The following is a 17525-nucleotide window of genomic DNA, read 5'->3' on the forward strand; positions in this document are numbered from 1 at the left end:
AGAGCCAAACTATGTTGAAACAGATGGATGTTTCACAAATCAGTTATCAAATTTTATAGGGTATGTTGAGTTGCTGAGGATATGGTAATAACTGAGGAGAAAGTTTTTGAGTGAGTAAATTCACTGACACTCACTGATACCAATCAATCCATAAATGCCTGGGGAGAATATGTAAAATCTATCAGACACTAGAGCTGTGAGGAAGGAATTACAGCTGTGCGCTACCATTCTGCCCATGATAAAATATCTGTACTAAACTTCAACATGATTAATTTGAAATATATGTTTATAACATCTGTTCCATTCTTGTCACTTTACTACATGCTATGCGAATGCTTAATCGATGTTTTAATATACCACCAAACGTCAAGCATGAATGATGATATCGGGCAGCAGCAGGCAATATTTTGGGATATAAAGAAGTAAGCTTCCATATAGTGAAAGACTGTGAGCGATCATATAACTTTTTCAGTGATTATTGCCTAGTTGTCTACAGAACAGATACAGTCATTTAAATCTGGGTAAGAACATTGAATAACATCCATAACAGTGCATGGAGATAACTTTGAAAGTGAAAAGTATACATGGGAGAAAACCGTAATCCTAGGGCAGAAAAGATGTCTTTAAGGAAGAGGAGCAGCAAAGTAAAGGGCACCGCTGGTCTCTTTTTACAATGGCCATGTCTCTCAATAATTTTTGCTTTTTGCCTTTTTACCTTTCTAAATTGACAAGAATATGTTGTTTTGCAATATGGGTGCAATCTCAAGACAGGGATTACACTTTTGACTTAAAAAACTGACATATTTGGTAAGTTTTAATATTTTATTTTCACCTTTGGACCATGGTACTGAAACCTGAAAAATACTGAAATTATCCTTTAAAAATGAAGTCTGTCATGAAATTAAATAAACTGATTGAAAACATCTTAAAAGCCATAACCAATGTATTGATGGACCTAACAGAAGGAAAATGTATAATAATGCTTTCAGGTGTGGAAGAACTGTTATTCTTGCAACTGAATTATTTTGAAAATTAGTCTCATGAATTTTGTGATGGACCTGGTATATTATAAACTAACATGTTGCTGTATAATGGATTATAGATAATGTAAACCTGGACAACATAAGCAGGACCATTTCTTTAGTAGCTTAGGTAGCTATATGGCCATATGATAAGGTCATCAGATTCCAAACTCCTTGTGATATTTAATCACTCATTCTATTTTTAACCATTTGTTCACTTGTTCCTAAAATCAAAACAGATACTGCCTACTATAAAAACTATAAAACTAACTACATAGAAAAATATAAAAACTTATTTTACATTAAAGATTAGAGTAAAGATTATCAGGCTAAGATGTAGGGGTACAAATAGTTTGCTTCAGGATCTGTTCATTAGCATTAAAGCCTAAACGCAGAATTTACCTATATTATTAACTTAAATAAATGTCTACATGCAAAAAACAATAAAAGTTACTAATCATTTATACTTACACCAAGGCACTATCCTCAATCATTGCTTCCCTTTTTCTCTACCATATGCTGAAGAGCATCTCATCATGCCCTGTAAAAATGTATTTGTAATATGACACTTTCTTATGTTTTCTCATGGCTTAGATATCTTGTATAATTTGTTTTTTTTTTTTACTTCCTCGACATTTTTATTATGCATGCACACACCATGTCACATAAAGCTTGAGTCTTAATTAGAGTCACAAACTTTATGACATGTGGTCAAGGTTTTCATTTGCCAAAAATGCAATATGGTATAATTAGCAAAATTCAGATTTCCTGCCACGTCTCCAGAATACAAAGAATTTATCTGCATGCTTGACTTACATGTCACATGTACCACATCCCCCAACTAGTTCCATGGTCAATGATTTTTATATATATATAGCACACATATAAAAATATAATATCAGTTACAGTATGTAATCCTCTTTAATACAGGCAAAATAAAACATATAATGTAAGGAGAAACATTAGACACAAATTGAACGAAATCATCAGAACCATATAAATAAAAGGGCACTGTCCAATTTATATTGCCACATTATGTGCTAATCCTTTCCAAAAAGTCTAAAAACATCCACCATCCATATGTTCGTATTACCTCATGCAGGCAGTGATTAAGCTGGACATATTTTGATTTGGACACCTCTAGCTCTGGAGGGAATAGAAGTGGGCATATCATCACATGGCATACAACCTGCAGCTAATAAAACTTTAACATAATGGAAAACCTTTTTAATGATTTTGTACGTGTCCACTAAATTAAAATCCTGTAATTTCCCTCCACAGTAACTGTCTGAGATAGACAGAGTAACCAACTACCTGTCGGAACTTGTCATCATGTGCTTTTGTCAATGTGTATCTGTCCTGCATACATGCTTTATAAAGGAATTAACATAATTATACAGAATCTACATAATTACAAAAAAAAACCACTAGATTTTAATTGTGACACACTTTAATGTAAAAAATTGAAATGTGACCAGGCATCTACCATTGGAGAACACTCTTTTTAATTTCCATGAATACTATTACTGAATGTTCGTCATTATTAATATTAGCTTTCCTAAAAACAGACCAATCTATTTTCACTTATGACATTGTATAAATAAATTACCAGAAACAAAGGATTCATACTTTGCAATAAAGTTTAAAACTGCAATAACACATTTAAAACAAAGGCACATATGTACTCAAGGTCTCAGACTAACGCCCTAAATGTGAAGAAAAAATGGTGATGCATGGATGGACTATGATGGACTATGAATGTGAATTATGTGCTGTGTTTTCTATATCTTATGCATGTAATGATTGGATACATAATAAAATATTGATAAAGGCATGTACTAGAAAAACACAGGACAGTTTAGTGTTAATTGTACTTTGTCTAGCAATTACTTTATTAATAGATGTGCTGAGCTGCCTGGCTAGCCTCATGACTGGCTAGAACCAGTAAAAACGGATATTTCAGTTCAGGGTGGACTGAGGGTATAAAAGCATGAGGTACATCCTGTGAATTTGTTGTCATGGGTAAAACATTGACTGACAGATGATTTGAGAAGAAAGGTAGAATCTACATGGGACTGATTAAGGGTGTCAGCCCCTACACTTCAATGCCCCATTGGTTCCAAAATGCCAAGTGTGACAAAGATACACATACATTCCAGGGCAAATCAATGTTCTGTATTCTCCCCGCATCCTCTGTAACTAGAGGTCAGGCCACAACGACTGTTCAGCTCACTGCATAGTGCGAGAAGACCCTCCATCTGAGCACCGGACACTTCCAGGTTGTATTTGGGGTAAATGTGGGCCAGCAGCCATACCACATGCACTTCAGAAGAGATCATCCATCTGAAGCTGATCATGTTTGGGTTCAGCCGGTACTTGGAGAGGAGACCAACCAGGAAAAGATTGGGTTGCTGCTGGAAATGGTGTTGGTGAGGTTAGCAGGGGGCATTTAACCTATTGTCTGAATGTGGATCCCAATGCCCTAGTGCAGGGGTAGGCAACGTCGGTCCTGGTGAGCCGCAGTATGTGCAGGTTTTTGTTCCAACCCAGTTCCTTAACGAGAACTCAATTATTGCTGATGAAGCACATATTGCTTAAGTGACATTTTGATGCTTCATTTTAGTGGTCTCGCTTGTTAAGGTTCTCCAACCTTAATTGCTTATTTCAATCTTAAACTGCTGCATTCAGTGTTTTAATTGCTCCTTATTAGCAATAAGATGTAAAAGACAAAGCAGCCAGCAGTTCTCCAGCTAGCTTTTTTCCAATTACATCTGTGTGTGTTCATCATGCACGGTTTGATTTAATAAAACACTTAATAGAAAAATGTGACAGACTGAAAATGATCTGTTTTAGGCTTCATATCATTTGGATGATATCCTTGGAAAGGAAAAAAATCTACGATATAAGAGCCTTACATTGCACAGACTAACAAGCCATAAAATTAAATAAGGTCTGAGATTGGCAATGATTGGTTTCTAATTAAGCAATTGGGTTGGAATGAAAACCTGTAGCCACTGCGGCTCACCAGGACCGACGTTGCCTACCCCTGCCCTAGTGCAGTGATGGGGACACTGTGCTGTAAAAATGATGCTGTCCTCAGGATGTGACATAAAACCAAGGTCCTGAATATCTGTGGTTATAAAAGATATATTGCAATGTCCTGGCAAAAGTGCCCACCTCAGCCTAGTTATTCTGGCCCCCTAATGATCCCATGTTTCTAACTGGCTAACTATCTCTCACTCCTTCACAACCTAACAGCTAATGTGTGGTGAGCGTATTGACGCTTAAAATAGCTGCCACTGCATCATTCAAGTGTCTCCCCACTCACTACATAAAGCACTTTGAGTAGTGAAAAAAGTGCTATATAAATGTACTGAATTATTATTATTATTATTAAATGCTTTGCCCTCATGTAATCAGTTTGCTTCAGCTTTAGGCACATTATAGAAATTCAGGGCACTTATGCTTAAGACTTGTAATGAGTGATAAAACGTGGTACCTGCTCCCCTGCTTGATTTGTGTACACTCTGTTCATTGTGTTACAGTATGGTAATGATAAGTGACATGTACAGTCAATCTTCGTTTGGTCTGTCCAATAGAAAACAGAAAGGGATTCAATTAGGGACATGACAGATAAAGTAGGGTGCTTCTGTGACACCCCATGACAAAATAAGTGGGTATTGACGGTGATGTGATTCCTAGATACACTTCCACTTACATATCCTTACATTTTTTGAAGCATACTGTCTCCCTGAATAACGTGGGTGTCAGTCAGCTGAGTATTTAAACTAATTTGTTAAATTATTGTAAAAATTACAAATGTAGCGATTAAAAGATACACAAAATTTAGTTTGAAACAAGTCCGCAACACATGTTGAGAAACCTTTCTACATACTAAGCACTTGTGCATTTCATACTTTGCTTACTATACAAGCTAATACATTTAATTTACTGGGTTATTTGTAAAGCATCTTACAAAGCTGCATATTGAAACTGAGAAGTAAATGTGATCAGCATGTTACCTTCTTATCAGAGTTGAGAAAAGATAGAAGAGCCATGATCCATTCCACACATCAATCATGATCCATGTTTTAAATATCCAGTTGTCAGGAGAGACCTCAAGGGGGTAGGTTTCAGAAACATTCTCAATTGTTGAGGTAAACAAGCCTACAATAATGAAGAATTAAAAAATGTATATCCTTTGCATTTTATTTTCATTTAATGAACATGGTTTTACACATGACTGTAATGCACAGATTGATGAACTTTGTTGGGCCGAATGGCTTGTAGCATTAAAATTGTTCCAGTGTTCTAATAAGAATATAAAAACTTAAAAGGATCAGTTTGGTATTTTTCAAGTCAAAGTTATTTCTTCACAAATATGGTATTTATGCATTTGTCATGTGAAACTGTGCTCCGAAGTCCAGCATTTTGTATAAATTTTAAAAAAAATCTTTTGCACACCCATGTTTTACATTCAAGTTAACGGGCACAGGTATAGCCAGAAAACAAAAGCTTTAAAACTTAACGAATATTTTTCAAGCCAAGATAGTTGATGGGTATTAATTTGCATCTTGTGATTATACACATATTTGTAAAATAAGTTATGCATGCTATTTTTTAACTCACTATTATCACGAGATTTAGCCATTTTAAAAGACAACAATCTGTTGCACTTGTGTAGTCTTCCACAATAACTTTTCACCCTCCACCGGGGAGTGGCTTCCTCTGGAAAGTAAACATTTTGTGATATGTGGTTTGTTTTGTTTCAATTTATTCTGTATTTATGTGAGAACCCACATAAACTAATAGACAATGTAAAATAGTACGTGGAATATGCCATTATATGCTTATTTCCAGATCCCTTTTGTTGTCATAAATGTGTGTCAAAAACATAGAAGGCATGTTTTTCTTTATCAAAATTCAAAGAGGACACATTCTGTAAGTTTTAGGCTTTTATTCTCAGACTAGTCATTAAGCCCGTTACAATAACGGGCGCTAGAACAGTAGTGCATAAACAAACATTAGTAGGAACAGTCTATATTAAATGGCAAGGGACCTTGACCTCATTCTTTTTGTTGGTCGTATTTTTCTTTGTCTTTCAGCCTTTCTTTTGTTGATGTTTACTTGCTGAGCTGACCGTTCTTCATGTACTGCCGCCATGTATTGTGTGGCTTTAATTTTCTGTGACAGTAATACTGTCTTGTACTTCTGCTACCTGTATACCTTTAATTTTCTCTGGCGGTAATGCAGGCGTGCGCGTCGGTAATTTGCCTTTAATTTTCTCTGACAGTAATACTGGCTTGTACTTCTGCTACCTGTATACCTTTAATTTTCTCTGGCGGTAATGCAGGCGTGCGCGTCGGTAATTTGCCTTTAATTTTCTCTGACAGTAATACTGGCTTGTATGTGGCTGTAATATGCGTCACTGTATTGTGTACCTTTAATTTCCTCTCGCAGTAATACTGCGTTTCCGTAAAACGCCTATAACTTTCTCTAACAGTAATATTGCGCATCGCACTGTGCCCCACGCATGCACACTTCACCACAAGATACACACACACGGACACCTGGACGCACATAGGGATTTTATTGAAGAGGATGGTGCTTCATGCCCCATTGTCTCCATTGTAAAGCGCCAGTGTGGGCAACATATTTTTTTTAATTTTCAGTAAATGCTGGACTTTGGAACAAGATTTTGCATGGCAAATACAACTATATACCATGTTTGCGAAGAAATAACTTCACCTTGAATAATACTGAACTTTAAGGTAAAAGGTTGGGTTATTATTTTAATGCTTCCAAGCCCTGGTTTTTGTAATATTTTCAGTCCACATTATAAGTTTAAAGGTTTTTTTTTGTTTTGTGTATAGTGTACAGTGAAATTTTTACTTGCATATGCTAATCAACATGCAACATTTTTCCACTCTCCAGCACCATCATTAGTTAGTAGGACTACCTTAACTCAGAACGTTTTGTCTTTTTTACCTAACATGACTACCTTACCTTTAAATTTTTTCTTCTCACCTGAAAAATCTCACATTTGTCTTAACGTAGCAGCATAACAAAAGCAAACAAATATTTTATTTTACTCATAAGTATGTTTGTTACAACTATTTATCTGCACAAGTAATATGTGAAGTAAGATCTGTGTACAATTTGTTATAACCTATTTAACCACCTAATGCTGTCAACAGCAGAAACTATAAACTCACTAACGCTGAAATAAAAAAAGCAAAAGAATGATCCTGTCTTACATGTTCAGTTTGTCAGTTTGTTTAAATATTGAATAGCAATAACTCAGTAAGTCCTACTATGTCAAAAAACTGTTACTTCTGGCAGCTAAATTGCTTACGGCATCAAATCTTCTGGTAAGGTCATATCTTCACATTGGCGCAGTGGGTAGCGCTGCTGCCTCGCAGTTAGGAGACCCGGGTTTGCTTCCCAGGTCCTCCCTGTGTGGAGTTTGCATGTTCTCCCCGTGTCTGCGTGGGTTTCCTCCGGGTACTCTGGTTTCATCCCACAGTCCAAAGACATGCAGGTTAGGTGCATTGGCAATTCTAAATTGTACCTGGTGTGTGTGTGTGTGTGTGTGTGTCCTGTGGTGGGGTTGTGCCCTGCCTGGGGTTTGTTTCCTGCCTTGCGCCCTGTGTTGGCTGGGATTGGCTCCAGCAGACCCCGTGACCCTGTAGTTAGGATATAGTGGGTTGGATAATGGATGGAAACAATCTGTTTCATCCCTGGAATCAATTTTTCCTATTTCGAATACTTTTTCATTCTGCATTATTTAATCATTTTTATTGCTCTGAGGATGACATCAGAGTCGCTCTATTTTTAAAAGGTTTTCGGTGTAATCACATTCAATATGTGAATTTGGATTGTGGCAGCAGTCATGCTGTTAATTACTACAGATAGATAGATAGATAGATAGATAGATAGATAGATAGATAGATAGATAGATAGATAGATAGATAGATAGATAGATAGATAGATAGATAGATAGATAGATAGATAGATAGATAGATAGATAGATAGATAGATAGATAGATATTTTATTAATCCCAAGGGGAAATTCGCATACTCCAGCAGCACCTTACTGATACAAAAAACAATATTAAATTAAAGATTGATAATAATGCAGGTAAAAAACAGACAATATCTTTGTATAATGTTAATGTTTACCCCCCCCCCCCCCCCCCCCGGGTGGAACTGAAGAGTCGCATAGTTTGGGGGAGGAACAATCTTCTCAGTGTATCAGTGGAGCAAGACAGTGACAGCAGTCTGTTGCTGAAGCTGCTCTTCTGTCTGGAGATGACACTGTTTAGTGGATGCAGTGGATTTTCCATAATTGATAGGAGCCTGCTGAGCGCCTGTCGCTCTGCCACAGATGTCAAACTGTCTAGCTCCATGCCAAAATAGAGCCTGCCTTCCTCACCAGTTTGTCCAGGCGTGAGGCGTCTTTCTTCTTAATGCTGCCTCCCGAGCACACCACCGCGTAGAAGAGGGCGCTCGCCACAACCATCTGGTAGAACATCTGCAGCATCTTATTGCAGATGTTGAAGGATGCCAGCCTTCTAAGGAAGTATAAAAGTTTGCTGACGACACTGCTATTGTGGGCTGCATCAGGAGTGGGCAGGAGGAGGAGGAGTATAGGGACCTAATCAAGGACTTTGTTAAATGGTGCGACTCAAACCACCTACACCTGAACACCAGCAAAACCAAGGAGCTAGTGGTGGATTTTAGGAGGCCCAGGCCCCTCATGGACCCCGTGATCATCAGAGGTGACTATGTGCAGAGGGTGCAGACCTATAAATACCTGGGAGTGCAGCTGGATGATAAATTGGACTGGGCTGCCAATACTGATGCTCTGTGTAAGAAAGGACAGAGCTGACTATACTTCCTTAGAAGGCTGGCGTCCTTCAATATCTCCCATAAGATGCTGCAGATGTTCTATCAGACGGTTGTGGTGAGCGCCCTCTTCTACGTGGTGGTGTGCTGGGGAGGCAGCATTAAGAAGAAGGACGCCTCACTCCTGGACAAACTGGTGAGGAAGGCAGGCTCTATTGTAGGCTCAGAGCTGGACAGTTTGACATCTGTGACAGAGCGACGGGCACTGAGTAGGCTCCTGTCAATCATGGAGAATCCACTGCATCCACTAAACAGTATCATCTCCAGACAGAGGAGCAGCTTCAGTGACAGACTGCTGTCAATGTCCAGCTCCACTGACAGACTGAGGAGATCGTTCCTCCCCCACACTATGCGACTCTTCAATTCCACCCGGGGGGGTAAACGTTAACATTGTTCAAAGTTATTGTCTGTCTGTATACCTGCATTGTTATCACTCTTTAATTTAATATTGTCTTTTGTCGGTATGCTGCTGCTGGATTATGTGAATTTCCCCTTGGGATTAATGAAGTATCTATCTATCTATCTATCTATCTATCTATCTATCTATCTATCTATCTATCTATCTATCTATCTATCTATCTATCTATCTATCTATCTATCTATCTATCTATCTATCTATCTATCTATCTATCTATCTATCTATCTATCTATCTATCTATCGTTTGTTAGAAGTAAAAGCAAGTGAGTCAGAGGGCATTTTACAATGTTCATTTCAACTTCAACTCTTGTTTTGTATATTTTGATTGACAATCACTTTTGATTTAGTCCTTTTGGTAATTCAAACCCTTGCCTGTATAACCTCTCCTCTTTTGTCTGTTCCCTTTGAAGATTTCTTGGTCTGAGTTCTCTTCATTTCATAAACTGTGAGCATTGTGTCACTTAGGAGTTCACAACATTGGCGTTGTAAAGGTAACAAATATCAAGGGGGACACTCCAGACAGGGACTTTACAGAAAGTGAGAAGTCTCCATTGGTAGTCAGTGCAGTTATAAACATTAATGTCGACAGACAGGGACAGTCAGTGTGAATTAAGCACTGCTTGCACTGAGTGTACAGTGGAACTGAATTCTTCTGGGACACTGGACAGACTGAGGCTATGCAAAATGAGCAGGCCAGAAGGTGGAAGCAGAGATATCCCATGTGGGATAAAGGGTCCCCACTGCCAACAGAACAGAGGTTGTAACCCAAAAAAATGATTTACAGGATGGATGCTTTATGAGACATTCCAGAGTGGAATGAGCCAACCGAAGCCACTTTAATCTAATAGCCCCATTCCCTTAGAGAGTTCCCGTAATCTTGGAAGTGATTCTGAAATTTGGTTTTGAAATAAACTTTGAGAATGGTGTTAACAGAGATTAGATAAGATTGGGGTCTGGAGGTTTAACTGTGGAGAACATGGCATTAAAAGGCAATTAACCTCGCCATATACAACTTAAACAATTTCAAGTCACATCTAATCTGTCTGGGCATTGCATTCTCAAAGCATGCACAAATTTATTTCTGAGCTAACTCCATAATGAGATAAAGTGGCAATAACAAATATGTATGTGTGTGTGTTTTACCTTAAAAATAAAAGATCATATACACATGATTGTGGAATCATGCACTGTAATTCTCTGTCTCAGACACAAAGCATTTCTGAACATTACTCCTTATATTTTTCTTTTTGAGATGTGTTAATGCAGGTGGCACAGTGGCACAAGGGCAACTCTGCTTCTTTTCAGTAGGGAGACCAGTGTTCATGTTCCAGGCCCTCCCATGTTCTCCCCATGTCTCAGTGGGTTTCCACTAGGTGCTCAGGTTTCCTCACACTGTCCAAAAACTTGAAAGTTAAGTGAATTGGCTATGCTAAAATTGCCCCTAGTGTGTGTTTGGTGTGTGAGTGTGTGTGTTCACCCTGTGATGGACTGGCACTCTGACCAGGGTATGTTCCTGCCTTGTACCCTGTGCTGTCTGGGATAGGTTTCAGCACCCCCCCCCCCATGACCCAGGTCTGGATTAAGTGGGTTATAAAATGACATGATGTGTGTTAATGCAGGGCTGTAGCACTGTGAGCCATTTTCAAATGTAGTTTTATCACATAGTGGCTTCCGGAGTAACTTGTCTACTTACATTCATCATTGTGGTAGCGACTTCCATTCAGTATTATAATACTATGAAAATGCTAGTACTATTATGTTTTTTGACATTTTGGTATCACTCTGTTACAGAAGTATCGGTTCTTATGATATCTCTAACTGTGGCTCCATTTTGTTTGCCGTTTTGTAGCAGTGCTACCATTGTGCTTTAGGGAAAGATTCCTGCTGCTGGTCAAGTGGTTGTGGAGTGAAATATCACAGCTACCACCTATTTAAGATGGTGGTACTGTAAGAAAAATGTCCTACCTAGTTTTGAAATGCATTCTTAAAAAACAAACAATGACTTATGGCCTAATCAGGGCTAAGAATTCTAGTTATCATGAGTTATCGTGAGGAACTCTGCTTTGTTTTGTTTTGACCTTAGCTTCTGCATTAGATACTAGGCTTGGATAAACATTTCTTTGACCTTTCCTGGTATCCTGAACTTCTATCACAGGTTAGACTATGATTTCGTCTTCACATTTTTTAATTCATCTCCTGGTTTTCTTTGATTATTATTTAACTCATGGAATTTAGTATCCTGAAAAACACAACAACAACGTCACTGCTAAAGATGAGTTAGCTTGTAGTACACAATCTAGTGAGAAGTCAAGCAAAATTACACCTTTTATTGGCTAACTAAAAAGATTACAATATGCAAGTTTTCGAGGCAACTCAGGCCCCTTCTTCAGGCAAGATGTAATCCTTAGTACTACAGTAGACAATCTATAAACAGACACCACCTATGAGTTGTCTCGTCAACTGTCTTCAGGGCTGTAACACCAAATACAAGTATGTTTGTGGGTAACACATGCAAAATGAAGATAATGATCATCGGAAATAAGAATGAAAAATCACCTTGGTATCACAGAACAGAATATTTCACTTTCAGTTAGATTTTTTTCTTCTTATTAGCCATGTTTTGGATAACATTTATTTTTCTCAAAAATAATTAACATATTTAGAACCACAAACATCTGAATATCTCTCAACAATTAGCGTCTCACTACTACAAAGTTCAAAAGGAAACTCTGGCATTTGATTACAACAAATTATGCAAGATGTAACTTGTTAGACCCAGCAGAGTTATTCTGCAGCTGGCAAACAAAAAGAATTTTCTGTTCCGTGCACCAACTACGAGGTGACTTTGTTCAGAAAAAATACATTTTTATTGTGATTTTTGCTCAATAACATAATGCATTTAATCAGCACATTAAAATAACACCCTGGTTTTACATTGGAGTTAGGAACAAATTGATCTGTTTTCACTATGTCAGTCAATGTGTTAAAACAAAGGGGTAACTGCATTTGTTTTATCGTCTGTTTTTAATATTTGGAGGTGTCTCTCACTCTCTCTCTCTATTAATAAATGAGTCATTTTTTAAAACTGAGACCTTTGTTGATATTATTCTGTGCTTGAAAAGACACAAAAACAGGCAGAATGTTTTCATCACTGTTGCTTTGATTCGTTCTTTAAACACGGAACAAGTCAAATGAGCAAATGAATATCTAAGAGAACAATCTGAAATTTGAACTATCAAACATTCAGATCAGAATGAAATCTGCAGCCAATGTCATGCAAAATTAACAGACGTAATACGCTTTCTTTGTGTTAATAACCTGCTTGCAGAATTTTGTATAAGCTATTATTTTATTCATTACATACTGAGTTTCCCCGTGACCCTGTGTTCGGATTCAGCGGGTTGGAAAATGGATGGATGGATGGACATACTGAGTTTACACAGTATAAGATTTTGGAATGGAAGTACAGTATCTATGAAAGTTAACTAATTTGTAATTACTAAGTCAGTTCTAGAAAGGCCAGTTCTAGAAAGATCAACCTGTCAGGGAAGCTCAGAAGTATACCATGAGTGGTGGTGCCAAATTGTATAGTTAAAACCTTTAGTACAAGAAAGAGAAATTGTGCTTGTCAGCATTAAGTCTCTGATCACTTACTGTCACTAACATCATTTGACATGATCTGAACCTACAGTGAAATTTTTATACAGTATATAACAGTGTTGTTAATGAAGATTACATAACGCTTTATCTATAACTCTACACAAGACCTTTACGTATAAGATTGGTCTGCTTTGTCAAGTCAAATTATCAAAGATCACTCTCATGAGGCTTATCATTTTTGCAGCTTCTGCCTTCCAAAAGACACTTTAGGACACTAAGACAAAGAGCTAAACTTCTGAATTTGAATTTTAAACTTTACAAGCTCTAAATTATCCTTCAATTTGTCTAAACAGAATCATAATTAAAAATTTAAAATCAAAAATGCCCTAGTAAAAGCTCACACATATGACTGAAAAAATGATTCCCTAACAATCAAAATGATAGCGAAGAGAAGAATATTTTCAGTTTACTCAAAAGCTTGGATGGTGTGGCTAACACCCTTCCCATGTTTTATACAGTCAGCACACAAATACTGTGACACTCTCCTGCATTTAATAACTGTAAACAACATGGTGCTCTCTATGAGAAAAACATCACAAAATTCAAACTGGTACCTTAAAATGTAATAAATATTGCTAAAAATACTCAAACCTTGACCAAAAGATAAAAAATAATTTGAGAAAAACCCAGAGATCAATGGCCACATTGTGCTAGTGCACTCCTAAGTCTAGAGTCCAAAGAAAGGTAGGAATATAAAAAAAGAATAATGGACCAGGAGATGAATCGTAGTCACAGTGCAAGAAAAGGGTCAAAAACCAAAAACAACCTTAATTTAATTATCAAAGCCAAAACAAAAAACGTAAGTCGCAGTCAAGACTGGAAAGCCAAATTAAAAATAAAATGCACCATCTCTTTGTGTTTATCCTTAATCACTGATACTAACTGACTTGTCACAGCAGTATTTGCAGTGTCACACTGATTACGCGGGATGCAGTGACATTGAAAACCACATCCTACAGCAACTGGGAACTGCATCCTGATAACAGGACTCATAACAATGAGGTTCCCACTAGCAAAACAAAATGTCATTTTGGTTACCTGAAAATAATAACAAAATAATTAATACAAATTAATAGCCAGAATTGTTCCTAGGTATAAAAAACTCAACCCAAACATGCTTTTTTGCAAGAATTACACTTATAATAAATTTTTCATGTGTAATGCTTATAACAAATAGGAGTTAGGGGAAATATTACTATTGATCTTCTATTGTGTGTGAGTGGACAAGCCCCCTTCAGTCAATTAGAGGCTAGCAATAGGTCCAGTGGGGCAGATACAAATTTATATTTGGTTTGCTTGATATGTTGAGGAAATCACTTTATTCATGCCTCCCTATAGTGCACTGCGGATAAAAGACTTATTTTTAAATATATTTAGGCTCATTTAGTCTTTTGTTGTGGATAAGGGTAAAAGACAGAAGTGCCTCCCTATGGACATCTTACTGTATAAATCTGGGATGCACAAGTTCTCCTTGAGGTGGAATAAGGTTGTCCTTTTTTTAGTTTTGCAGACAAATTGTAAATGGCTGTATCTACTCTGACACCTAGCACAACTGAATGTGTGAAAAAGTAGTTGTGTGTGGAAGCTTGTAACTTATAAAATTATAAAACCTCCTAGGTCAAAAGACTTTCTTTGATGGGTGATGAAGTGTGGCCTGTGGACCGTATGTTGTGCACCCATCAAACTAGTGTACACAGTGTCTTGAAAAATAATCAGATCATGTCCCCTTCTTTCCTACTTTATGAATCAAATAATGCATAACTGTTTAAAATATCAATATATTATAAAACTCTAAATTCTGATATACGTTGCAGTAAATATCAATAAATGCAATTTTGTCTGTTCAGACCAGTTGAGATGGTAAACTCCTTTGCTAACTTTGCACCATCCATTTTTTTCTCTCTGTCCTCAACCAATTTCCTTAAACTCTTTCAACGTGTTTTGGGATCATTTTTCAAATGTACCCACAGATATATAAAAAGGACTAAAGCTGAAACATGTCCTATCAATTATTCTCCACCTCCTGTTAAAAGAAACATTTTCATCCCAATGCCAGTTCTAAACCTGGTGCTCCTCAAAGTCATACCTACACTTTTTCCATCTATTTTTCTTCCATACCACCAATTTTTGATGTCTTTGCTAAACAGGTCACTTCAATACTGATTTATGTCAAGAGCCATATTTTACTTTAAAATCAGAAAAGTGCAATAAGCATTGTGCGCCATATGTGCCATTATGCGTGTTGATTTGTACTGCAGTCTCTTAGCAATGCTCTCTTCATCTGTCTACAAAGGGTGGAGGCACATCAAGGTGGTACTACTGACTTTCTATTCTTGATGGTGGGACGGACAGACGGCCGGGACCCATGCCCAGCCGGGACGCCCCTTTGACACTAGATCTGGGAAAGCAGCCATGGGATTCACACTACGTTCCCCGGAACACTTGGTGGCAGCCCCCCTGGGTTGCATTGGGGCCATAACTTTGGAACACCAGGGCTCATTCCTGTTGGGCTCCGTGGACACTGCCGGGGGGGGGGCTGCATGGCTTAACGAGCCCATCCGGGCGGGAGCGCAGCTACACCCGGAAGTGTAGCCGGAAGTAGGTCAACGATCAACTGCAGCACTTCCAGGTGGGCTATAAGAGGAGCCGACAGTCACCACTCTGGGCGCCAGAGTCGGGAGAAGGAGGACAAAGCTGGCGTGGAGGAGAAAGAAGAATGTTTTGTGGTGTTTTTCTTTTGTGTTTGGTTTTGGGGACTGTGTTGTGCCTGTGGGACACGGGGAAGACGTGCCCCACAGGTGAAGAAAATAAATCTGTTTGTTAATTTTTACGTGCCTCTGGTGTCAGTCTGTGTCGGGTTGGCACCAACAGAGCGCTTATTCCACAATGGATGAATTGACTGTTCTGTCTGTGTTTATCAAATATCTATAGATTCAGTGAATTTTAGTGAATTTACCTCTGACTACTTGTTAGGTTTGCATGGTTGAGTGCAATATTAAAAAACAGTTAAGTGAAATTTAACAAGCTTTTTAGTATATTTACTGCTGCAGATAGTAATTCCAAATTAATGTTTTATAAATTCTATAATTTTTTCCTTTCGGATTTGGACTCTGCTTGATACTGTTCTCGGGGTGTGACTGCATTTGAACACTAGTACAACTGATGAGGGGTCAAAAGGAAGTATGAGAAAGACCACTTTATCCAAGAAACAGCAAGAGGGATCCTGAAAACATTACATATAAAAAAGGCCTGCTGCTGTACACCACATTCAAAATTAAGAGGGGAGACCCTGAAAAGTACTTTGTGTGCTTTCCTAGCAATAACAAGGGAGTTTAGGGCTAAAGACTAATGTGTATTTTTTCACCTGGGTCAAAATACCAGCAAAAGTGATCTGTCATATAACAAGAAGAGAGCAGAAGTCAATCCAAGGTACAGTATAAATGCCAGTGTTGCCATGGAAGCTATCAAGTCCTAATACGCATTTAAGAAAATTGCAAGGACGTGGCCTTCTTGAAGGCAAAAAAATATGCCTTGCCAAGTTTAGTAACAGAAACTTTACTAGTGTCCAAACGCATAAGGAACAAACACTTTTGATTACTTTGCTAAACGAGAAGGTCTGTTGAGAAAAGACTCCCCAACCCAGCACTGTCCATCACTTTCCATGCACTTTATACATCAAGAATAGCCTCAAGACGCTTAGCATGACAATTCTAAATGTTACTTAGTGTACAAATTGCATCCATCTAAGACCATACAGAAAAAAGCTCAATATGAACTCTGAATATTTTTAGATTTTATATTATGTGCATTAAGCCCATACACTAAGAAAGGATATCATTTTTAATTTCTGAATAAGCAAAGGTTAACTAACTTTCATAATATGTCTGGATTTAGTTGAAACATATACATTTTAGAAATACCAAGCATGACTTTACTATCTTTATTGTACAGCACACTCAGTTTCGTTATGCCTAAATGACACAATAGTCACAGTCAACTTACCAGGAATGAAGTGTGTGTGGGAAGCAGCCCTAAAGAAAACAGTGACAACAAAAAGGAAAATTGAGACCACAATTAGGGCAGCATGCTGAGCAAGTGACTTCTCCATTTTCTTGTTTCCTACTCTGTCTTCTTGCCTTTAACACTAAATGCCACAGTCCTTAATGCTTTATATTCCTAATGTAGCAATCAGTTAGACAGCTCTAAATCAACCTGTAAACAGACTTTATACAACTCTTATCATGAAGACTTTGAACTTTGGGAATGTTAATATCACACAATTCCATTTTATGAAGAGTTTCAGACTTGACAGTAAGTATAATAAGTAGACTTGACTGATTTGTTTATTAGGTAATGCCTTTATTTGTTTTATGCTTTTTTTTTCTTGAATTTTACTACTTGGACCATTGCAAAGCTTCTAAAGAATGTAATTCACAATCTACATGCAGGTTTCACCTATGATCAAAATAAACAAGTTTTATCAGACACAAACCATTGGTTAGAAGGGTCAGCAGCCT

General features: G+C 37.6%; 1 protein-coding gene across 1 annotated transcript in view; it reads right to left on the reverse strand.

Annotated features, from left to right (window-relative positions):
* LOC114653444 (uncharacterized) overlaps positions 1-17282 on the reverse strand; it is a 50136-nt gene extending 32854 nt beyond the window's left edge. Inside the window, exons 1-2 of the mRNA XM_028803784.2 lie at positions 17011-17282; positions 5045-5189 (exon numbers count right to left, since the gene is read on the reverse strand). Of these exons, the coding sequence (XP_028659617.2) occupies positions 5045-5189; positions 17011-17116 (251 nt within the window). The 5' untranslated portion in view covers positions 17117-17282. The remainder of the gene's footprint in view (positions 1-5044; positions 5190-17010) is intronic.
* Positions 17283-17525: the final 243 nt, after the last annotated feature.

This window comes from Erpetoichthys calabaricus, chromosome 6 (genome assembly GCF_900747795.2).
Source record: "Erpetoichthys calabaricus chromosome 6, fErpCal1.3, whole genome shotgun sequence".
Classification (NCBI taxonomy): domain Eukaryota; kingdom Metazoa; phylum Chordata; class Cladistia; order Polypteriformes; family Polypteridae; genus Erpetoichthys; species Erpetoichthys calabaricus.